The sequence below is a fragment of the Solea solea genome, chromosome 13, assembly GCF_958295425.1.
Source record: "Solea solea chromosome 13, fSolSol10.1, whole genome shotgun sequence".
In the NCBI taxonomy this organism is placed as follows: domain Eukaryota; kingdom Metazoa; phylum Chordata; class Actinopteri; order Pleuronectiformes; family Soleidae; genus Solea; species Solea solea.
Window position 1 is genome coordinate 23,928,625 of NC_081146.1, and position 25,453 is coordinate 23,954,077.

The 25,453-nt window shown below is 40.4% G+C and overlaps 1 protein-coding gene across 1 annotated transcript in view; it reads left to right on the top strand.

Moving 5' to 3' along the window:
- The first annotated feature begins 7,139 nt into the window (after positions 1-7,139).
- The window catches only part of ptpn23a (protein tyrosine phosphatase, non-receptor type 23, a), a 28,206-nt gene continuing 9,892 nt past the window's right edge, over positions 7,140-25,453 (top strand). The window contains exons 1-23 of the mRNA XM_058647551.1: positions 7,140-7,375; positions 10,373-10,447; positions 11,849-11,976; positions 12,206-12,282; positions 12,506-12,555; positions 12,641-12,772; positions 12,954-13,034; positions 13,135-13,266; positions 13,385-13,432; positions 14,366-14,422; positions 14,540-14,598; positions 14,720-14,799; positions 15,141-15,255; positions 15,344-15,409; positions 15,704-15,849; positions 15,972-16,289; positions 16,382-16,536; positions 16,748-17,079; positions 17,363-19,880; positions 20,557-20,741; positions 20,864-20,968; positions 22,427-22,565; positions 22,698-22,811. Coding sequence (XP_058503534.1) covers positions 7,292-7,375; positions 10,373-10,447; positions 11,849-11,976; positions 12,206-12,282; positions 12,506-12,555; positions 12,641-12,772; positions 12,954-13,034; positions 13,135-13,266; positions 13,385-13,432; positions 14,366-14,422; positions 14,540-14,598; positions 14,720-14,799; positions 15,141-15,255; positions 15,344-15,409; positions 15,704-15,849; positions 15,972-16,289; positions 16,382-16,536; positions 16,748-17,079; positions 17,363-19,880; positions 20,557-20,741; positions 20,864-20,968; positions 22,427-22,565; positions 22,698-22,811 — 5,196 coding nt within the window. The 5' untranslated portion in view covers positions 7,140-7,291. The remainder of the gene's footprint in view (positions 7,376-10,372; positions 10,448-11,848; positions 11,977-12,205; positions 12,283-12,505; positions 12,556-12,640; positions 12,773-12,953; positions 13,035-13,134; positions 13,267-13,384; positions 13,433-14,365; positions 14,423-14,539; positions 14,599-14,719; positions 14,800-15,140; positions 15,256-15,343; positions 15,410-15,703; positions 15,850-15,971; positions 16,290-16,381; positions 16,537-16,747; positions 17,080-17,362; positions 19,881-20,556; positions 20,742-20,863; positions 20,969-22,426; positions 22,566-22,697; positions 22,812-25,453) is intronic.

Sequence of the window (25,453 nt, forward strand, 5' to 3'; positions counted from 1 at the left end):
ATCCTGCTGGTGGTTATGGCGCAGGTATGATCTTCTGCACTGAGCAGTATTTGTGATAGCATTGAAAAAACCTTTTATAGACACTTATAGCGGCGGTTTATGGTCATCGCATTGATCGTACGTGAACACTTTTATGGCTTTATCTGTGTTTGAGACCTAAAAGAGAGAGACACAGCTATTTTCCTTTCTTTTTTTTTTTATTTCAAATTAATATGCTGCACTTTACTTCACCAGAACAAAGCAGTAAATGAATTTCACACTATCACAGTGTCTTCGTGTTGAGTCACTGTTCGGACACAGTGACCTCAGGGGATCATTTCAAGGTGGGTGTTGATGTCTCACTCACTCACTCACTCATTCATTCACCCTTTCTCTTTGCCGTTATCCCGCGAGGGTCAACCAGCAGCGTTTGCTCGGGGCCCTACTATCCACGTCCTGGCGAGATGAAGAGTCCAGTCCAAAGAGAGAAGTTATCTAACGCTAACTAGAACCTCCAACGTATCACCAGAAGGCCCACGCACACACCGGCGGTTATGTAAGGCCTTGAGTGCGCAGTGCACATTTATACTGTTTTCCAGCCTATTCCATCACCACAGTTGTGTCACGTGATTGTGATTGTTTAAAAATAAAAACATGGGTCTAATCCCATCTGGTTGTGAAATGGTGCCTAAATGCCTGCCGTGCAGAGGGAAGTGTTTTCAACATGGCAGCCTGACAGAGAGACGGCTGCACGGCCACTGAAACCATAGCAACCGGAGCCGGTGAGAGTCGGACTGGAGCGCCTCTTTCACTTAAAAATCATCAAACGTATTTTTTTTTGAAGAGTGTGCAAACACACCAGTGTCTGAAAACTCACACTTCTGTCGTCCTGTTTATCTCCCCCCCCTCCCACCTTTTGTCTTCTTCCTCACCCCTTCCCACCCCTCTGTCTCACTGTTATCCATTTGCTATAATATGTGTCTCCTTGTCTCTCCTGCCTTCGTCCATCCGTCCTTGTCTCATTCTAACCTGCCACGGCTGAAAAATGCTCGGTCATTTTTTATTTATTTTCCTCCCTCGGCGTCGTCTCCTCTGTTATCTCGTTTATTAACCTTCCACGAACGGAAAACACACCTGACCTGTCTGGACGTGTGTCTCCGTTTCTCTGTTCTGCCCTCTCTGCATGCCTCACCCATCCTTTTTCCTGACAGTTATTTGCCCTTCTATCTCCCCCTCTACACCCCCCTTATTAAGATTTCTCCCCCTTCTTTTTCTGCCTATGTTTCCTCTCTGTTTTCTCCTCTTCTGTCTCCACCATCCTTTGACTCCCCCCGTTTCCCTCTCCTCAGCTATGTCTGCCTGTCTGTCTTTCCCAAAATGCCTCTGCCCCCCCTCGCCCCCTCCCCCCACATTCCTCTACCATCTGTCCACCTGTGGCAGTATCAGCAGCTCAGTGCCCATGACAGTGTCAAAGGCCGCGTTGTCAAACTTGCTGAGGCGGTGAACGTGTCTGCTCTGTTGCTTCAGTGTGAGATTCCACTGCCACGGTGCTGTGCTCTCATCTTCTTCAGCACCAAATTTTGGGCATTTAGTAAGTTGGCCAAATCCTTCTGCACAGATGCTCAGCGCTCCCTAGTGGTTAAAAAAAAAAAGAATAAGACAAAAAGTAAAAAAAAAAAAAAGATTGTGTTTATGTACCAAGGGGAAAAAATTCACACCTGTGGAGACAGAATTTAGAAGGTTATAGGTTATAAGAGTTTGGGGTTTTTCATTAGTTTTTAGTTTTTATTTAATTTTTACTTTTAGTTTTTTACCAGGTGCCAAGATGCCATTTTTAAAATTATATCAGGACAAACAACCATCCCTGAATCAAATATAACAGTCGACAAGAAATTAGCCTGAAATGCAAAATGTGCATCATACAGTTAGTGTGTCGGGTAAAAACATACACACATGAACATAACAACATAAATAATATTATCATTATTATTATTATTATTATTATTGTTATTAATAATAATAATAATAATAATAATAATAAATAATAATAGTAATAATAATAATAATAATAAATAACCGTCATGAGACTATACTACTAACTTGCATAGCCTTATGTCCCACATTGTAAACACAAACTAATTAAAAACACAATATTATGAATTAATGAAAAGTCTGTCTCAAATACAATCAGAGAAATAATAAGCATTTTGTATGAAATTCATTTACAAAGACACAAACTAAGAATATTTTCATTACAGTTTTTGTTTCAGTTAGTTTTTATTTTGATTTCAGTTAACGAAAATGTTTTTTCCAATTTTAGTTTTGTACCTTGGCACACACACACACCAATTAGTGACAGTGAATTTGACCTGTGAGTTGAATTTCTTTACACAGTATAGGTATAATTGGAGCAATGGTGGTCAGGTTGCTCAGGAGCACGCCAGTCCTTCAATCTCCCGGGATTTGAACTGATATACGTGGGTTTTTTTCCTGTCCGTGCTCATATACTCAACACCATGTGTGAGTCCAGACCTGAACCTCTGACGTCAACTGGACGCCATCTGTCAATCAGGTCTTATCAGTAAAACATGTTCAAATACATTAATGATGCCGCTGAGGAGGAATCGCAGCTCAGTAATCCCATTCATGTGATACATTTGCAATATTAATGCAGTACATCACATCACAGCAGAGCGACTGCAAGCTCTCCTGGCATCACGACAGCGATCCTGCGTCGAATAACTCCATTCATGTTTTATTTGCAGTTGATCGTGTCAGCTTGTGAAACAATAACATCACCGCGACGCCAGGCAGACAAACATCCAGCAGCTGTTCCTCACTTCCTCCGCCCTCAACAACATTATTTTGGGGCAAAGAGACGGAAGCAGAAGTGAGCGAGCTGCAGGTGATTACAAATGTGGAACGTCTTTATGGAATAAAACTTTAGTGGAGGGCATATATTGTGAGAGTCATTTTATGATCATTTTTGTTGTTGTTGCATGGAAACGTGTTGATTTATTAAAACCCATCCATCCGTCTGCTACATCCTCAATGAATAGTTCTCTCACTCCTGTCACCTTTAAATTACCTAATTAAACACTATTTTTTGTTTATTCATGTTTCAGTTTTAGGTCGGTAATTAATCTTGCACAGCTTGATGGCACCGTTTTAAGGCCCCGCCGGGTAACTATCAAATCTGTCAGACTCAGTGGTTTGCGAACACAAGTCATTAAGAACTCCTTTTTTTTTGGCAAGTCTAGACACCCAGGAAAATGACGGATTATGTTGCATTTGTACATTTGTTTGTCTTTCGCATCCTGTCGTCAAGTGGAGTTTGAAAGTATTTGAGGTGAGACATCTTAACCCTTTTTTCATGCTTTTTTCCATAACTATGTTTAAACGTACAGTATATACAGAGGCTATAAAAATCACAGCAATCTAATGTTATGTGACTTCGGGGGCCCCAGGGATGAATTATAATATAGTAGTGATAATATTGGGATAGTCGAGCAGAAGTTTATAGGCTTCAGGGCCACAGTAATCCTTCCTTAAATATGTGTAAGACTGATTTACTGTGAAACGAATACAACAGGGGTGTTATTATTGGTAAAAGAGTTTCCAAGTTAAAGATCCGAGTTCAGACTACAAATGGAATGCGATGTGAGGCATCGTTCTCGCTCCAATATTGGCCCTTTTCCACTATGGACCCACCTTGCCTCAGCACGGCACGGTTTAGGTTGATTTTCCACTACAAAATAGTACCTACTCAACCTGGGCGGAGTGATCACTGCACGGCTGCATGAAACTGTGGTGACACACACACAAATGAGTGACGAGCGACTTGTAAAGCAGTTGTTTTCAGTGTAACTGAATCGTTAGAATCAGAGACGTCCGACACAGAAATCAAGCCAAACAATGCCGAACTGTAGATCAGTTAAAACTACTTAACAATCCTAAGAACGTGGGTTAATCTCCAACAATTACCAGGGAAATGTCTAAAATCTCAATATCTAACAGAGGAGTCTGGTGTATTTGGCGACAGCACTGCTGATCGCGACCGGCATCACAAACCCAGCCGCTGTATTTCAGTCCCGTGACTGTGCTCTGGTCATGGAGGAAATACTGAACAAATACGAACAACAAATAACTTCTTTAGAAGTCACTAGCCACTCATTTGTGTGTGTGTGTGTGTGTGTCGCGTGTAAAACTAAGTCAGTTGTGCAGCCGTGCAGTGATGACTCCGCCCACATTGAGTATGTACTTTTTTTGTAGTGCCGTGCCGTGCCGTGCCGTGCCGGCAGTCTGTTGACGTCACGCATAGTACCACGCTTGGAACCTCCCCAGAGCAGGTACTAAAAAAAAGTACCAGGTACCAGGTACTATAGGCTAGTGGAAACGCAACTTAACCGTACCGTGCCGAGGCGAAACACGCCATATGATGTTTTTAAGCAGCCACTACTGCGTCTAGATATGAATGTAGATGGTTATAGGCACTGAAAGCGGTTAAAACTCTCATGTTGCGTGTGTGGTTTGATGCTGGAAACTTGCTGGTTTGCCTTGGCACAGACATTTCTTTCAAACTTATGCTTTTAAACTCCCCAGTACACTCTGCAGTATGTTACTAAATAATATAGCATAAGTGTGCTTTAATGCAGTTCTCACATCATGTCAGATTTACCATTAGTGGCCGCAAACAGGACATGATGTGCCAGTTCACAGGCCTGGACCTGTCCTCTTTCCTCCTCACACATCAAGTGATCCATCAGTGTTGACGCGCTGCGATATTAGAAAGCTAAATTATCATCTGCCCGCTGTCGACTTTAGTCAGCCTGCTCTCAGATTCATGAATATGTGTGGTCAGGGATGCAGTCGTTTTAAAGAATTAAAAAGCCGAAAGCTTCCATGTCTCTGCGCGCTTTAAAAATGCACACGTCAGGAAAGTTTAACATAAATCCAAACTTAACATTTGCCCAGGCCTCCGCTGTGAAGATGAATCATTTTTTTTTTACCACAGTTCGGTGTAGCTTTGTTGGTGAGACACTTTGCATCAAAGAGCATCAGTGGGAGGAAGAAAATTCAATAAAACTGCATTAGTGTCTGTGAACAGTAAATTATATATGAATGTTATATATAGATATGATAATAAGAGTCATTGGAAGCGTTGGTGGTTTTCTTAATGTTGGTTTTTATGTTTTAAAAGAAAATGAATTATTTAAAACAGCAGCTCTTTCATTCTCTTTAATCACTACGAAGCAATATGAACTGAGACAAACTCGAAACGATTAAAAGTAAGGACACAATGAAATCAATTATGGACGTCATTGTGATATATATCACTCTGAGATATAAATATACATTCAGCGTGATATACTTGTCTGAAATGGCTCGTTGCGGCGCAGCGGAGGTTTAAACGAACAAATGATGCAGTGCAACATTCTGCTGTCGAGACTCGATAAAAAGATGCATTAAAGTGCACCTGAAAGACACCGATTCGTCAATACAGGACAATAAAAGGCAAGTGCCGTGATCGTTTATTTATACAAGTCATATTTCATCTTTGTGTGAGGTTTTGCTGTTTGTATTTATGTTATCACACTTATCAACTTTTCAGGGATTTGACAGGGAGAACGATTCATAACTAAATGGAGATTAACAGATTGACCCTGCACCCATGGTAATTTGACGTGGGAATAATACACAACTCCTTATATGGTCATCCTGGGGTGGGTGTTTACAGGTCACATATTCAGGCTTTAAAAGGTCTTCTTATGTGTTGTTGAGTCAAAGTTATGATTCGTTTTATATCGATATAATATAATATATATATATATATATTTATTTGTGATATAAAGTTGCAGTAATTATACAGAAGTCACAAAAATACTTGTTACTGAAAACAAGCCAAGTGAACTTTGAACTGTGATGATTTGAAACATTTTGAGTGGTTTTTGCTCAGGTTTATATAGGGGGTGAAAATGAATTATTTCTTTGTCAGATTGGCTAGGTTGTGCTGAAAAAAAGGATTTAAGACACTCAATATTGCACATTCTTATAGCCTCTGTGTATACTGTACGTTTAAACATAGTAATGGTGTTCTAAGGGTTAACAAATAGTCCTAAGACTAACTGAATAGGTTGTATAGATTTATAGTAGTGATGAAATAAATATACCCTAGATGGAAAAAGTAAACAGATTACAGTGTCTAAGTGTTGGATATTTAATTTTCAGGATCTTTCCAGTGCAGTGTGATGCCTCAGTGCCGCTGTTACAGCTGCTTCTGCACCATGATTGAACGTGACAGATAAGAGCTGACAGTCTCTGGTTCTTATGGCAGAGCAGCAGTCGCACTCATTTCAGCCCGAAGATTATTTTCTAATTAATTCATAACAGTTTCCAGCAGCCACTGCCCAAAATACACCAGTGACATCTGCTGACAGGGAAAGAATAGAGTATTTTCAGTCAATACTGTTTTTATTTTCTCCTTATGTTTATGTGCTACATGCTGCATCTCAGTGATCTAAACAGATATCATTCCTCAGTTTAATAAAAAAAAAACACTTGTAGTGCTAACACGTTTTAAAGAAAAAAACAAATAAAAACAAGAAAAATAATCTGCAAAAACACTTAAAAATGATTTTGCACATTCCCATTTTGAGCAGTTTCATTCAATTTGGCATTCAGTTTGATTGAATGTGATATAGATAAGATAAGGTAATCCTTTATTAGTCACATAATGGGGATTCACTGCTCAAGAACTATTATATTATATTATATTATAGTACATTATATTACATTATATTATTATTATTAAGTCATTCCATTTGATCTTCAAAGCAGGCACTCCTTTGATTACTTCTTTTAATAATTTCTGGCAGGCTGTACATTGAGAGGTGTGATGCTGCCCTCTACAGTTCAAAGTTCTTACTCCCAGTTTGAAATGATTCACTTATTTTTTAGAATTACACACATTAGTTACAGCTAACTTGCTATGTTTAAATTACGGTAAATGGTGTGTGCCTAAATAAATGTCACTACGTTTCATTTTTGGCACATAAAACAACCCAAGTGTTCATGTTTCTACAGAAAATAGAAAAATCGCAGTCCTGACTACATTTCCCACAAAGCCACGCGGCACGTACAGCGATCCCTGTGTCACGTACGCTCCCAGCTTCCGGTCGAAGTGTAAATGGATACATGACACAGTTGTTTGGGAAGGAAGGCTTATTCTTCAGAAAAGCGCAAACGTTCGTGAAAGCTACCGACACGCTTTTGACATCGTAGCGGCTGACAGTGCTGTGTGGAGCCGGCCGCGATGGAGGCGGTTCCCCGGATGCCGATGATCTGGCTGGATCTGAAGGAGGCAGGGGAGTTCCAGTTCAGCCCGTCCGTGAGGCAGGTGAGCTGGGCGGGGAGAGTGGAGCAACAGTGCTGAGGTCGAAAGTCAAAGCAAGCTGACAGGGATTAATACAGTCGACTGGACAATTCAATAAAGAAACCAACGTTTGCTGCGACGTTAGCTGTCAGCGAATTTTCTAAGAATGTGCAGCGAAGAAGCGCTGTTTGTGCCGCTAAACCCTCCTGACCACCGCCTTTGTTTGCTAACGTTAGCTACCTGCTAGCTAAACAACAAGCTAGAAGCCGAACTTAAGAGTTAGCTTTTAACTAAAGGGCTAATCCTTCAAAGTTTAACCAAAGACATGACGACATTACAGGGGAAACAGGCGCCGTTTTAGCATGACGGGGCGGGTTTCTTGTGGCCCAGAGTCAGACTTATGGCCCAGAGTCAGACTTACGACGTGACAATAATAAACACTGATCTCATTGTCACATGCACCTGAACGCAACACATACTTCACATTTCTGTCAAAGGAAAAGGAGACGTCTCATAATCCTGTCATTATCGTAACTGGGGAAAATAACAGATTAGATTAGATAGATTGCCTTTATTTATTTACACATGGAAGTTGTGTTTTAGCAGACACATTCAGGGGACTACAGGAACATAGACACAACCAAAGTCAATATGTTTGTATTTATTAGAAATAATATATATTACAGGGCAGGGCTGTAGAAAATTCTAGAATTTCAAATGCGCATCAATAAAACACACCATTTTTGACAGAATACATCTGTCAATTATAACTAGTTTGGTCTTTAAAATGTCAGAATTTTTTATCTGTGTTTACTAAACCTGGAAAATGATGATGTTTTCAAATATCTTGTTTTGTCCACAAACCAAACGTATTCACTTTTAACGATTCCTTTGTTATATGGAGCAAAGAAGCCAGACAATATTCACATTTAAGAAGCTGAAAAGGGTAATGGTTAAACCGATTAATCGATTATCAAAAGTTAGTAGTTGACGATTAATTAGAAAATTGATTAGCCCCAATTAAGACTAGAGCAAAACAAACAATATCATTAAAGACAACACATTTTAAAGTTGTCTGCCCTAATGCAACAGAAATATCCTTTCTATTGTAATTGTTAATTTTCTGTGCCTCTGGTGACTTGAAACATAAAACTTTCAGACACACATATTGTGTTAACCTGTTAACTGACACCAGCAAATGTTTACAGAAGAGGTTACTGTTGGTATCAATATTGTGACAAACGAGTACCTAATCTGATTTTTAGTATCAACTAGTATCTAAGTATCAATGTTTAAAACCAACATAAAAACCTCTCACCCCAGATTCATTACATGGCTGCTGAATCGGACTGCAACTTGTGATAATTTTCATAACCAGTTAATCTGTTGAGTTTATCCTCGATTAATCAATTAGTTCTTTGGCCCTTAAAATATCCAAAAAGGCTGAAAAATGTTCAAACCTTGAAATTATGAAATTCTCATGACTTCTCATTTACGGAGCAAAGAAAGAAAATATTCACTTTGTAGTTGGTGATAATTTAATTGTCACAGCACCTACTGCTGAATGCCACATGCAGGAGGCAGTAGAGACAAAAGAAAGATGAGGAAAAAGAAGGTGTTATTGGTGCCAACTCCCTCAAAACACCACAAAGATGTTATACTGTATATTACGTTCAAGCATAGGACAAGAGATGTCAGGATGTTTTTCTTAAGCGCTTTGACTTTGGTGAAGATTTTGTCATGCATTCATTTCTTTCTTATGCAGTGACCTACATCTCCAGACGAATCAAAATGCTTCCTTCTATTTTTGAGTTATGCTGCTCACAGACAGAGAAATGTGTCCAAGGTCTCGTGTACCTGCACTGATATGTATGCAGCAACTAACTAAATATTTTCATTTCTATGTTATAGGTTTAGAAGACAGTTAAAAGATACCTTCTTCTTCATGTTTTGTTTCACACACAATCTAAAAACCAAATGTGTTGAATGGGAATGGGAAACGTTGATTCTGAAAGCTGAAGCAACTCAACTGAAGCAATTTTCTTATTATTATTATTTACTTTCATTTTAATTTACCAATTCATTTGTAATCAAAAAAGTACAAATACATACAGCTGGAGAGTCAGCAGAGTAGACACTATTATAACACAGAGCAGCTTTTCCTGGCTATAGTGAGACTGATGGGAAAAACAAAATAAAGCACTAGACTAAAGATTGGGCAATCCTTTTTCATTGACTTGTGCAACAGTTGCCTCTCAGTACCTCAAATGTGTGCAAAAAAACAACACTGTGCAGTATTCTTGTATAGTTTGTCACATTATTTCTCACTTATCGACAGACTATGTACATTTCTTTTTGAGATTGGCGTATATATATATATACGTTTTATATATAAGTTTGTAGGTTTTGTATATATCCTGCTCTTGTTTTTTTTAATATATTTTAATTTGTATGGTGTCATATTCCTGCCATATCATATTGTTACTGTTGTTCTCTGACTCTGGAAGCTTTGCACAAGAATTCCTATGTGCCCGTCTGTTTGTGCAGAAATGGCAAATATAAACATCCCTTGATTCCGTGCTCACATGTCCAATATTTACAAGGAAGAATTGGCTATTTTCAGCCTGTGTATGTGGTGACCAATGTTCCGGCTCCTTCCTTGAGCAGATAAAAAAAGAGATCTTTGCCCTCCTGAGTCACCGTTGTTTGCTTCAGTCGTACTCCTGTGAGATATTTAGCACTGTACTGACCACATCATAATCACCTCCATTCAGAAATGCTGTCTGTTGAGTTTCTGTTTCACAGAGAACAATTTATTCTTAAAGTTGTTCAATTTACTGTAGTGCTGGTTATATTTATAGGAAGAAGTTAATATCTTACTGGCTAATGTTTAAGAAGCTTATTTTAATTCTAACAAAAACCCCACCCAAAACCTTATTCAACCTGAAGAGCATTGTTTTGACATTTTTTTTTCCTATTGTGCCATAGTTACCTACTTGTTCTCACGGTCTTCTTTTTCAGTTCATCTTAAAGAACTATGGAGAGAATCCGGACAACTACAATGAACAGATGAAGAAGTTGGAGACACTGCGGCAGGTAGGTCCTGTGAAAAAATAACAATCAATCCCAGCAGAAAATGTCTCCTCCGTTATATCTCTGTTGTTAAGACTGTGCGGTTTCTTTAGCTGCTCAGTGAAACTCATCCATCTACTAAAATACAACAAACTTCAGGCTTCTCCATATTTGGCACCAATTTTTCATGGACGGAAAGATTAAATGTTAAGACTTTCATAGTTAGATCAATATCAAGGTCAGTGTGACCTCATAGAACATTACACTGACGCAATCCCCCATGACACAATGAAAGAATACGTTTTGGATCAATACTTTGTGTAAATTCACTAACTATGACTAATTTTGTCTTTAGATTCATAAAAACTCTTCTTGACTTTATTAAGTGACAAAATACAGGAGCAGAAGGAGAGATTGTGATAGTGTTCCCTGCAGCTGAACTTGCTGGCAGATACACAAGACCACAAGATGGTCATTCTGGTCTGACCTGTGGTAAAGTCAGAAGATAATTAGTCTTGTTGAAGAGATTCGAGGATAAGGAAAATGGTAATTTGAATACCGTCTTTGCAAACAAGGGTTTTACACCTCATAATACAGACCTCTGGCATGAGGAGTTATTCAGTGAAGTGTTTGTGGTGTATTTCCTGTGACTTGCATTAAAGGCGACATAGAATGCTTGTATCACACATATATGTTAGTTATGGAGGTCTACTTACATATATTAACTTGTTTTCATGATTAAAAACCTCCTAATCGCTGCAAACGAGCCGATCAAAATATCTCCTCGCTGACGCTCTTGTCAGCCGCGCTGTTTCAGACCAAACAGTTGCTGTGATTGGCCAGCCAACGAGAGCTTTCCTACTGTCCTGTGATTGGCCAGGTACCTGGAAGTGACGTAATAGATAGGCCAGCGCTCAGATACACAGCTCCCCCTCTGGCATGGTGGATGCTCTGCATCTCAGCAGCTACAACGAGACTAGTTCTTCTTCTTCTTCTGCGGTTGAATGTACGCAACCGGATGTGCCCGGACTAGTGCCCGCACCGGGAGGCGCTACGGTGGTGAGGATTTCTGATGACGACATCAAATTAAGGAAGTGTCGATCCGCTTCGCAGAGCCCAGGAAAACAATACAACACTATTTTCTCAGCAGTGGCTGAACTGTTTGTTCTGAAACTTTAGGGTTTCATAAACGAGGTAATGACGCAGATACACACAAAAACGCAGCGTTAATTGGAGCTTCCGGTCTATGTCACCTTCAATGGCAGGTGAGAAGAGTGATTACTTCAGATCAGGATTATGCTGTATGGTGTACAGAAGGGTTCGATCAGTCACTGTGTGTTTTCAGACGTTGTGATCCCCTGCAGCTGCACTGGTAAAGACAACAATAATATACAGAAAACAATAATTATTGCTTCTTTTTCACAGAGCGCGGTGAATGTGACGAGGGATTTCGAGGGATGCAGCACGCTGAGGAAGTACTTCGGTCAGCTGCATTACCTCCAGAGCCGGGTGCCCATGGGAACGGGCCAGGAGGCGGCTGTACCCATCTCATGGTAATAACACAAACTTAAACAAAAGAAACAGTAGAGGTACTCAGCGGTTCACACATGCGCAAGTATTGTTTGCCTCAGGTGTTCTAGAGTCACAGTCTCTGCAGTTAGTTCACTACTATAAATCTTAATATAAATCGTGCAAATCCACTTCAATTAATTCTATTCCAACCAGATACTAATAATCTGTATAAAATAGTCTGTATCTTTTTAATATTTTGTTTATGTTCAGGACTGAAATTTTCTCTGGAAAAACGGTCACGCATGATGACATCAGCTATGAACAAGCCTGCATCCTCTACAATCTTGGTGAGTTTAATCAATTTAGTCAACTTGTTTTAAAGTAATTATACATTCATACAAACACACCTATGAGGAATATATGAATGTTACACACTGAACATTTTTATAACAGGGCTGAACATTTAAAAGAAGCTAGAAGCATTATGTGGGGTAAAGTTTAAGTATGTGCCTGTGTTTACTGGATGTGAAAAGTAAAACCTCACTGAACCCATGTCTGGATTCTCTGCAGGGGCTCTGCACTCCATGCTGGGAGCCATGGATAACAGGGTGTCTGAGGAGGTAACACAAACACACACACACACAGCTGCATACACACAAAGTAAAAAAAATAAAAAGTCCCACTGACCTGCTGCTCTGTGTCCAGGGGATGAAGGTTTCCTGCACCCACTTCCAGTGTTCTGCTGGAGCATTCTCTTACCTGAGAGACAATTTCAGCCACAACTTCAGTGTGGACATGAGCCACCAGATCCTTAACCTCAACATTAACCTTATGCTGGTAAGATTCACACACACATATATATATATATATATATATACATATATATATATATATATATATATATATATACACATATATGTATAATACACACACTCACACACATGTATAATACACACACTCACACACTTATTGACATACTACACAGGAAAATGTCTCATCAATATGTGTTGCTTCCCAGGGTCAAGCACAGGAGTGTCTCCTAGAGAAGTCCATGTTGGACAACAGGAAGAGTTTTCTGGTTGCTCGCATCAGTGCTCAGGTCGATGTCTTTTCATTAAATATTAATTATATTCTGTAATGTTTTGTAATAAGTAATATCACAGGGAATTAAAGGTTGGTCACTGGCTTTGGCACTGCAGGTGGTGGATTATTACAAAGAGGCCTGCAGGGCTCTGGAGAATTCGGAGACGGCCTCCATGCTGGGAAAGATCCAGAAGGACTGGAAGAAACTGGTTCAGATGAAGATCTACTACTTTGCTTCCATTGCACATGTGAGTCTAATTAAGAAAAAAAAGGGGGGGGAAGGGGTGTGTTGTTATACTCGTATGAGCGTGTTTGTGTGTTGTACACTTTTCCTCCTTGATCTCAGTCATGTTTCTGTGTCAACAGCTTCATATGGGAAAACAGGCTGAGGAACAACAGAAGTATGGAGAGAGGGTACGGCCACATTTCACAAATAGGATTTTGTGTTTTTTTTTCCATTTAATTCAATGATTTGGGTGCTGTGACTTAAATACGTGTCTGTATTGGTTGCTGTGTTATTTTTGACAGACATGTACCCAAACTATACCGTGAATAGTTCTTAATAATAATCTTGGCAATAATCAAGGGCCCATACACACAAGAAGGATTTTAGGAGGATCTGTAAAAGTTTTGTATCATGTCAGCTTTTTTATCCACACTGAACTGGCGCTTTGGGAGCACTAAAATGCTAAATTTTCATGGCCCCCAGAGTGAAAAGATCTTAAAAATGCCACCCTTGCGTTTTTGTGTATGCAACCAATATGCAACTATCGGAAAACAATGATGTCATAGTCCATCATCGGAGTTTGTAGGCAGATTTATGAGCATGGTTCATGTCTCCCCCTCTTCATTTTTACTGCATTTCTGTGGCAGCATTACAGGCATTTCATGACCCAATGTCATGTTTATGGAAAACAGAACAAGATCATATAGTTAAAGTTATTTTTCCATGTGAATAAGGTTTGTTTTTTCTGAAGATTCCATTTTTAATCTCATAAATAATCAATTTAGTTTGTGGAGGTTAATTACAGCACCACAAATGCTATGTTACCGACTGTTTTGAAGTTGGAAAAACATACACAAAACACTATCAACGTCCTACAGAGCTAACGGCTCAAGAGTAGCAGCTACTGCCACAACTAGTGTTTTTATTAATTGTAAACAGTTTCAGCTAACTGGAAGTGGTTTCTCCTACAGTTATGGATGGACCACTGAGACTCCAAGCTATTGAGCAAAAACTGTGGATCAGTGATTGCTGTCAGAATATAGAGCAATTTGACACATATTTGAATTGAAGGATTTCACTTTCTGCAGCTTTAAATTCTGATTATTTTTTGTTTTCAACAGTTGGCTTACCTGCAGAGCTCCATGGATAAACTCAATGAAGCCATCAAGTTGGCCAAGGTTAAAAAGCACTTTCTTCTTAGCAACACATTATTAGATTATATCAGTGACGCTCTAACTTGTTTTGTCTGTATATGTGTACTAAAAATGTCCTTATCCTTGTCTTGGCACAACCAGGGTCAACCAGACAGTGTGCAGGAGGCCTTGAGGTTCACTATGGATGTTATTGGTGGAAAGTGAGCAGCATTTCTTTTCTGTCACAGTTTTGGTGACACTTTCACTAGTTTCGTGCAGTGATTTATCTATCATTGTAGAAATGGTTTGTGAGAGTGTTTTTCTTCAAATTTTCACCTTCAGGTTTAATTCAGCCAAAAAGGATAATGACTTCATCTATCACGAGACAGTTCCTTCTCTGGAAACTCTGGCCTCAGTCAAAGGTAACGGCAAGCTTCACTGTGATCACTTTACTGCAGTCACTCTCTACCTTTCTTACTGTGTGCATGCAGTGGTTCAGGCGACATGTATCTGTTCAGTATCTGGTTTGGTTACCGCTGCTGTCTGTGATGCTGTCTTTTGGCCAACTTCCTGTTGTGTTGCTGCTTTAATTTTTATTTTTTTTTTCATTGCTTTCAAACATTCAAAAAGGTTTACACAAATAATCAGCTGTCAAATGAACAGCTGACAGAATAATCTTATCCCCCAGATTTTAGGTTAACTGACTGAAAAACTCAGTGTTGTACAGACTGAATAGAAGTGGTTGTGTTCCATGTCCGTACAGGTGCGCCACTGGTGAAAGCTCTACCCGTCAACCCCACTGACCCGACTGTCACCGGACCAGACCTGTTTTCCAAGTTGGTGCCTATGGCTGCCCATGAAGCATCGTCTCTGTACAGGTACACACTCCCACTTCACATCAGTCAAATGCCTTTTTATTATCAGTGGATTGATGTCAGTTGTTACAGTAATGCTGTGTTTTTCCAGCGAGGAGAAGGCCAAGCTGCTGAGGGACATCATGGCCAAAATAGACAGCAAGAATGAAACCCTAGAGTGAGTACACAAATGTTAAACAGCTGAGCTAATTAAGCAAAGCTAACTGAAGAAAGCTAACTGAAGAAATTCATTGCTGTATTCCTGGTCAGTTTGGTTCACCATCTCTGATTTGAAGTTCCTCCAATCCCAGTTTCCTAATTTCTGTACATAATCAAGATCTTTAGACACTGCGATATGAAGAAATTTAGAATCAATATTAAAAGTTTGTAGTACAACACTGACAGGAATAGATGTTTATTTTACCAGACCCTGCTTGCAGTGAAGGCTGACTGGTTTCGTCTCGTCCTGCAGGCAGTTCATGGACTCCTTGGGCTTGGAGCCAGAATCGGTGGACAATCTGGACATGTACAGTCATATACCCCCGGTCCTGATGGAGAAATGTGCTGCACTCAGTGTTCGACCCGACACTGTCAAGAGCCTCATTCAGTCCATGCAGGGTAAAAAAAAAAATTATAATTTCTGCCTGAACATTATTGAATATACTTTTTTTAGAGTTTCTGTTTTTGCCATGAGGCACTTTGCTGTTTGAGTAAAGCTTGTCACATCCTTGCCTGTGCAGTCCTCTCGGGGGTCTTCACTGATGTGGAGTCTTCACTGAAGGAGATCAGAGATGTCCTGGAGGAAGATGAGGCTGACGAGAGAGCTCTCCAGGAAGTTGGTGGCCCCACTGTAGGCGAAGCGCACCCAGCCATGCAGGGCCAGGCTCTGGCTGAGATCCGCAGGGACCTGGAGAAGTACATGGAGGCCCACGAGAAGGCCAGTTTCACCAACACGGAGCTCCACCGGGCCATGAATCTACACATCAGCAATTTGCGTCTCCTGGGTGGGCCATTGGAAAGTCTAAGAGATGCCCTGCCCCGACCTGAGCTCAGTGAAGGTAGAGTGTTTGATGGTGGAAGAAAAAAAAATTTCTGATACATTTTTATCACATCCTGTGAATAAGAGTGTGTGTTTTTTTTTTGTGTGTAGAGGAAGTAGCAGGGCTGCAGTGCATGAAGCGGATACTTGGGAAGGTGCAGGAAATGAGGGAACAGAGAGGCTCTTTGGAGAAACAGCTCCGTGATCTCATCCAGCAGGACGACATCACCTCCACGCTAGTCACTACAGACAGGGCTGACATAAAGGTATGTGGCTGCACATCATTTCCTTATGTTAACACAAAAGAATGGAGGGTGCAAGTTGAAAAAGTACAAGAGAAGTGGAAAATAAAAAGGCCCAAGTAAGATCTGGTTTTGGTCAGCAGGTGTTTGGAAAGAATGTCACTTATACTCCTGTTGGTTTGTGTTTTCATGTGAAAATCTATATGAGATGTTTAATCCACCTGTGTCCTTCCAGCGTGTATTTGAGGACCAGCTGAAGAAGTATGAACAGGTGAAAGTGTACATTGATCAGAACCTGGCAGCTCAGGAGAACATCCTGAAGGCTCTGACTGAGGCTAATGTCCAGTATGCCTCGGTTCGGAAGGGCCTAAGCCAGACTGAGCAGCAGTGGAACAGCACAGTCCAGGGCCTGGTGGGCTCATATGAAGCCTATGAGGACCTGATGAAGAAATCACAGGAGGGGAAGGAGTTCTACGACGACCTGGAGGCCAAAGCATCTCGTCTGCTGGAGAGAGCAAAAATCTTGTGTCAGACCAGATCAGAGGAGAGGAAGCCCATCCTGGAAAAGTAAGAGTGGCACATGCACAGTAAATCTTTCTGTAAAGGTTGTGGGACTTTTTTACCTCATTTAAAAAAAATTAGGTAATTTGTCTGTTAAGAGGAAAAATTAAGATGACAAATTATTTTGTTTGATTTTATGATTCAGAGATATTAAAAAAATCAAGTCAAAATCAAGTCAATGTTGGGATGACCTCCACATAGACAAGTTATTTTAAAAGTGTGTTCTTGAAAAATAACAACTAATATTTAATTCCCTGATTGCGATTCTCTTCCCCTGCTTTTTACTCAGAGAAATCCAGAAAAAAACCCCAGCACGGCCTACAGCAGCAAAACCTTCCCTGATGCCAAAGGCTCCAGATACCGACTCTGCCTGTTCTAGCCTTGAAGACCCAGAGTTGGCCCAGCTCAGTGCAGCCATCTTGGCTTTGGGTGGTGACCTACCTGAGGAGCTCCGCAGCCTCCCCCCTGACATTCCTTCCCTCCCCACCACTCGTCACCCTTGTCCTGAAGCCTTTATCCCCCCCAGTGCTAATCTGGGTGGTAGCAGCTCTCTGCCATGGCCCGGAGCTCCAGCAGCTGGTCTTCCTCGATTCTTTGCCAACCTGCCTCCTCCAGAACTTTTGGCAAGGATTGCTCAGTTTCCTACTTCAGGGGGTCAATCAATGCAGGGACCTCTGCCACGTGGACCCCCTCATATGACTCCACAGATTCCTCCACAAATGGCACCCCAAGCAACAGTAGTGGGTTATCGACCACCTGCTCCTCATGCTCCCCAACCTGGCCCTGTTGCCCCTACATCAGTCCGACCCGCAACCACCACCGTTGACAGCATCCAGGCCCCGATCCCCAGCAACGCCCCCACACCTCATCATACAGTTCCACCTGCAGCCACAGCTGGCTATGCTGTGCCACCACAGATGGGTGCCTATCCCCATTTCATGCCACAACCAGGGATGCCCATTCAAGGCCCAAGCCAAACACCTGCATCTCAATCACAGCAGCAGAAGCATCCACAGCAGTACCCCCACTCTACTGGGCAACCAGTGCCGCAGGGCCACCAGCCTGGACCAAGGGTTTTTCCCGGCCATCACATTCAGATTCAGCAAGCTTTTCCACAGAGATATATGCCCCCACACCCTGCTGGTGTTCCTCCCCAGTACCAACATGCATTCCCAGGTCAGCTGCAACCACATCAACAGAATGGCTTTCAGCCACAGATACCCCAAGGTTATCAGCCTCGACATGGCTTTTTACCCCAGCAACACCCACAGATGACGCCAGGCTCCTTGCCAAGGCCATCTCAGGCCCAGATGCCACCTCAGACTGTACACCCACAAATACCTGCAACTTCTCAGCCAGCACCCCCTGTATCTCAGCCCTACCTGCCCCATCCCAACCAACAAATGCCTATGGGTCTCCCCCACCAACACATGCTACCACAACAGCAGCAAATCTCAATGCCCCCCTCTGCCCAGCCGGTTCCACCCCACCCTCAGATGCAGATGGGAAGTGGTCCCAGAGCACAGATGCCCCCCACAAGTCAGCCAATGCCACCAGTCTCACAAAACTACATGCCCCAGATGAGTCAACCCATTCACCCTACCCTGCATCCACAGATGCCTCCTGCCTCACAACCTCATATGGTTCCTGGTCCTCAGGTCCACTTGCCCAGGGGCCCCAATATGCCTCAAATGCATCCTGGACAGCCTCCTGTTCCAAACATGGCACAGCAGCCTATGCGGATGCCCATCCAGCCCCAAACTCAACCCCCTCATTCTGGGGGAGTTTGCTACCCAGGAGGGGCTCCAATGATGCCTCAGCAGCCCCTGGCACCACAACCTGCGGCCCCCCAACAACCTCATACTGCTCTTCCTATGACTCATCCACAGCCTTCTAATATTTACCCTTCACCTCCAGGACCTAATGTACCTCCAGCTGCTCCACAGCAACCCACTGCCATGAGCCCACATGGTCCTCATGTTCCCTCCTCTCAACACATGATCCAACCTTCACTTGTTGGTCCTTCAGCAACTCAACCACCCAACACCATCCCTCCTTCTCCTTCCCCTTCCCCCTCTCCGGCACCTTCTCCAGGTCCTGCCTCTTTAGGTTTGAACCCCCAGCAGAGACCCACACTGACCCCCACCCCTGGAGGCACAGTGCCACCCACTCTACCCTCTCCCTCAGCTGTCTCTCCCTCCACTTCGCTGTTTCAACGCCAGAATTCAAGCACAGATGACCTTCTCTCCTCGAGCCCCGAGAGCCAACCTGGAGGAACCAAGGCACCCACTAATGTCCTCCAGCCGACTAAAGCTGACCCACAGGATGGAGAGCGTCGCAAGAAGAGCTCCCAGGGAGTTCTCCTGATCCAGGGTGACCCGTATCAAGCACCAGAGTGTGTCGCCCGGCTTCATAGTGAACTGGAACGTTATAGAGCCCAAGTTGATTCCCTGGAGCACCCCTCGGAGAGCGAGGGTGGCCTGTCAGTGCTGGATGCTCGATGGAAAGAGCTTCAGGACCAGCAGGAGAAGGACGCTCGCCAGCTCTCCATCGCCATCGCCCGCTGCTACACTATGAAGAACCGTCACCAAGACGTCATGCCCTATGACCTCAACCGTGTTGTGCTTCAGTCAGGCAAAGATGATTACATCAATGCCAGCTACGTGGAGGACTTGTCCCCGTACTGCCCGCGCCTTATTGCAACACAAGCTCCCCTCACTGGCACAGCAGCGGACTTCTGGCTGATGGTTTATGAGCAGAAGGTGTCACTGATCGTCATGCTGGTGTCGGAGCAGGAGCTTGAAAAGGTAACGACTTCAATTTGGTTTGCTCAGTGATTTAAGATGGAAGAATTTGTGTAGAGATTTTTTTGTTTTGTTTATTGTTTTGATGAATTGTAAACAGGGTTCTTGTGTGGTCATCGAGAAGAATTACATGTAATATACATCATCTGTACTACGAATGGGACAATATCACATATTGTGATAAGAATGCAGTAACAACAAGTTACATGGAGAAAAAAATTTATTATCAGGATAATTGTGAATGGAGAAAATTGTCTAGCTCATCAACATTCAATCCTCATGATTCATTTTGAAGAGGGAGCCTGGATCTTTGTCAGTTATTCTAGAACCTCATGATTTACAGCACTTAACCAAAATTTGTTATATATTTTATAACATTTTTTGTAAAATAAGTAAAACCTTTTGTAATTTTAGAAACATGTTTTTGTAAAATTACATTTTGTTATGCTTTTCTGTAACATCAGAACACATATAGTACATGCAACTTTTAATTGATTGTTAAACTTATTAACAATGCAATACTGTTTTTTTTTAATTATTTAAACTTCCTCTCTGTTTTTTTTTATCTTATATTATATTATATTGTATGTGTATGTATGTACATAGCTTCAGAAAAAATTGCCGAAAAACTGTTTATGTTGATATACACATTGATCGTTATTGCCCCATTGTCTCCTAGGGAAAGGTCCTGCGCTACTTCCCGACAGAGCGTGGCCAGCAGCTCTCTCAGGGACCAATCACGCTCAGCTTGACCACGCAGAAGATGACGCCGACGCATGTGGAGCGAATGATCAGCCTTCAGTACAGAGACCAAAGCCTGAAACGCACCGTTGTCCATCTGCAGTTCACGTCCTGGCCAGAGCTGTGAGTCTTTTTTTTTTCTTTTTTTTTTTTTAACACGATATGCAGTATGAAGTAATTTCTGTCAAATATGACTGTGGTCATGTGTGGAGGAGTCAGCATGTGCCCATATTATTTGCCACCAGGGGTCTCCCTGACAGCAAGAGCAACCTGCTGCGATTCATCCAGGAGGTTCATGGACACTACCTCCACCAGAGGCCCTTACACACTCCTATTGTGGTGCACTGCAGGTAAGTGTGTGTGTTCTACGATGTGTTGGGACCTGTCAGTGAATGTATGCGAATAGAGGTTAAAGGGATAGTTCAACATTTTTATGTCTGGTTCTATGAGGTTCTTTCATCCCCTGCCCCTGGAACCAATGGCTAATTAAGTAAAATCTGTCGGCTTAACTGAATTTGTTTTAGCTCATCATTAGACAGCCTTTTCAAATGGAAAATGAAGTTTGTTTCGCTTTTTAAACCAAAGCCTATATAAAACAATCTGTGTTTTTAGCTAGCAGGGACAGTAGACTGCTGGTCTACTGCTGCTTTGCTTGGTAAGTTAATGTAACTTTGGTGTTTTAAATCGTTCGTTTGGATTTATCAAAGTCCTAAAAAAAGCACATTTAAACTTACTGATAAAGGCAGCAATCTTGTGTTGTAAAACCCCTGATTTTCTCCATGTAATTTGGTGTGGAGGTTGAGTGGCTCAATCCACAAGTTTTCACTGAGAGAAAAAGTGCCTGAGCTACCCCTTTAACACCATCCTGAATCTCTTTATGTTAAATATTCAGCTAAGCACCATTAATTGTGGCCCTAAATGGGGGCAGCTGGTGAACTTAACAAAATACAAACCAATATCTACACTTTGTCCGGTCTTCTCTCGCAGAAACATAATTTCAGAGCTAAGTTGACAGGAAAGTTACAGGACCGTAATGTACCTCACATTTTGAGTGGGAGTATCAGATGTTCCCTGTAAATGCAAATTCCTGCTGGCCTCATGCAAACATGCTCCTGCATGTATGTTTTTCCTTTCAAAGAAAAAGAAAGGAAGCCTTCATCAAACTGCAAAAATGGTCTAATTGATCCTGAAGATGTGGCAGTTAGTCTCTAAAGTAGAGTGGCAGGGATCCAGATGAGTCATCGAGAAGGTTGGGAGGGCTCTCGAGCAAAATAAGTTTTATTTTTGTCTTCTAAACTAGTCAAGAATTAGTTTTAATGAGAGATTTTAATGAGATTTTCCATTACAAGTTAATTAGCCAACTGGGCTCAAACCTTAAATGCCGGATATTACACAAAATGTTGGATTTCTCCCAAATAACTCAATAATATATTAATAATTTGTGTTTGCGATGCAGTACTGTGAATATTAAAATGTGTCTACACCAACATAAGGCAGATAATTACAATAACAATAAAAAACACACAATTTTAAAATCACAAATTAAATTTAGTTCATAATCATTGATACAATTTTATGCATAAACAATATGATGAATACATTAAAACGATATAACTTAGACCAGTACTTTAAAGTCAGAGAAAAGCTCAATGTGTTCTCCTCCTACATATCAGGTTGATCTTTAAGTGAAAACCGTTTGGACCATTTTTCAATTTACTTGCTACAGATATTACTTGATATTTGTTTTGATTCCTCGGTGATGCTGTAAGAAAAGTCTGGTTAATCAGTTTGTACATTTTCTCCCTCAGCTCGGGTGTTGGACGCACTGGTGCCTTCTGTCTGCTGTACGCGGCTCTGCAGGAACTGGAGGCGGGAAAGGGGATCCCTGACCTTCCACTGCTGGTGAAGAAGATGAGACAGCAAAGGAAGAACATGCTACAAGAAAAGGTCTGGTACAAGTCTCTGTTGTGATGTGATTTTCATCTAAAATGTTACTACAGTCGTAAACACAAGATAATCAGTGTGAATAGATTTTTAGGAATCAGCAGGTTCATATTAGCAACCGTGTCTCCTCTCCAGCTCCACCTGAAGTTCTGCTATGAGACTTTGCTGAAGCATGCAGAGAATGTCCTTCAGCGTCACGGCATCACTACTGCCGCTTGCAGCAAGAACACCAACTCTGCAGCCACAAAGGTTTGTCATCTGGACAGTTAAAATCTACCCATCTGTATAAAAATGTCCAAAACACTATAATATAGTAAGGTGCAAAGTCATAGCTTTGTAAGACATGACAACATCAAAAATGTATCATCTGGTAAGACGGAAAAGTAATAGTAAGTTGTAAAAACATCAAGTCAAAAAGTTTTGTTTTTGCAAACTTTAGTGTCGGCCAAAATTTGACAAAAAAGTCATACTTTAGTATGTCGTCCAAAATGTGACAAAAAAGTCATAGTATAGTATGTCGTCCAAAATCAGTCAAAAAGTCATAGTATAGTATGTCGTCCAAAATGTGACAAAAAAGTCATACTTTAGTATGTCGTCCAAAATGTGTCAAAAAAGTCATACTTTAGTATGTCGTCCAAAATGTGTCAAAAAAGTCATACTTTAGTATGTCGTCCAAAATGTGACCAAAAAGTCATACTCTAGTATGTTGTCCAAAATGTGACAAAAAAGTCTAACTCTAGTTTGTCGTCCAAATTTGACAAAAAAGTCATACTTTAGTATGTCGTCCAAAATCAGTCAAAAAGTCATAGTATAGTATGTCGTCCAAAATGTGACAAAAAAGTCATACTTTAGTATGTCGTCCAAAATGTGACAAAAAAGTCATACTATAGTATGTCGTCCATATCACTCAAAAAAGTCATACTTTAGTATGTCGTCCAAAATCAGTCAAAAAAGTCATACTTTAGTATGTCGTCCAAAATCAGTCAAAAAAGTCATAGTATAGTATGTCGTCCAAAATGTGACAAAAAAGTCATACTTTAGTATTTCGTCCAAAATCAGTCAAAAAAGTCATAGTATAGTATGTCTGAAATTTGACAAAAAAGTCATACTTTAGTATATCGTCCAAAATGTGTCAAAAAAGTCATTCTTTAGTATGTTGTCCAAAATGTGTCAAAAAAGTCATACTGAAGTTTGTCGTCCAAATTTTAGAAAAAAGTCATACTTTTAGTATGTCGTCCAAAATGTGTCAAAAAAGTCATTTTTTAGTATGTTGTCCAAAATGTGTCAAAAAAGTCATACTATAGTATGTTGTCCAAAATCACTTAAAAAAGTCATACTTTAGTATGTCGTCCAAAATCAGTCAAAAAGTCATTAATTAGTATGTTGTCCAAAATGTGTCAAAAAAGTCATACTTTAGTATGTCGTCCAAAATGTGACAAAGTAGTCATACTATAGTATGTCGTCCATAATCACTCAAAAAAGTCATACTTTAGTATGTCGTCCAAAATCAGTCAAAAAAGTCATAGTATAGTATGTCGTCCAAAATGTGACAAAAAAGTCATACTTTAGTATTTCGTCCAAAATCAGTCAAAAAAGTCATAGTATAGTATGTCTGAAATTTGACAAAAAAGTCATACTTTAGTATATCATCCAAAATGTGTCAAAAAAGTCATTCTTTAGTATGTTGTCTAAAATGTGTCAAAAAAGTCATACTTAAGTTTGTCGTCCAAATTTTAGAAAAAAGTCATACTTTTAGTATGTCGTCCAAAATGTGTCAAAAAAGTCAGTTTTTAGTATGTTGTCCAAAATGTCAAAAAAGTCATTCTATAGTATGTTGTCCAAAATCACTTAAAAAAGTCATACTTTAGTATGTCGTCCAAAATCGGTCAAAAAAGTCATTAATTAGTATGTTGTCCAAAATGTGTCAAAAAAGTCATACTTTAGTATGTCGTCCAAAATCAGTCAAAAAGTCATAGTTTAGTATGTCGTCCAAAATGTGACAAAAAAGTCATACTATAGTATGTCGTCCATAATCACTCAAAAAAGTCATACTTTAGTATGTCGTCCAAAAAATCAGTCAAAAAAGTCATAGTTTAGTATGTCGTCCAAAATGTGACAAAAAAGTCATACTTTAGCATTTCGTCCAAAATCAGTCAAAAAAGTCATAGTATAGTATGTCTGAAATTTGACAAAAAAGTCATACTTTAGTATGTCGTCCAAAATGTGTCAAAAAAGTCATTCTTTAGTATGTTGTCCAAAATGTGTCAAAAAAGTCATTGTTAAGTTTGTCTTCCAAATTTTAGAAAAAAGTCATACTTTTAGTATGTCGTCCAAAATGTGTCAAAAAAGTCATTTTTTAGTATGTTGTCCAAAATGTGTCAAAAAAGTCATACTTTAGTATGTCGTCCAAAATCACTCAAAAAAGTCATAGTATAGTATGTCGTCCAAAATGTGACAAAATAGTCATACTATAGTATGTTGTCCAAAATCACTTAAAAAAGTCATACTATAGTATGTCGTCCAAAATCGGTCAAAAAAGTCATTAATTAGTATGTTGTCCAAAATGTGTCAAAAAAGTCATACTTTAGTTTGTCGTCCAAATTTTAGAAAGTCATACTTTTAGTATGTCGTCCAAAATGTGTCAAAAAAGTCATTTTTTAGTATGTTGTCCAAAATGTGTCAAAAAAGTCATAGTATAGTATGTCGTCCAAAATGTGACAAAATAGTCATACTATAGTATGTTGTCCAAAATCACTTAAAAAAGTCATACTTTAGTATGTCGTCCAAAATCGGTCCAAAAAGTCATTAATTAGTATGTTGTCCAAAATGTGACCAAAAAGTCATACTTTAGTATGATGTCCAAAATGTGACAAAAAAGTCATTGTATATAT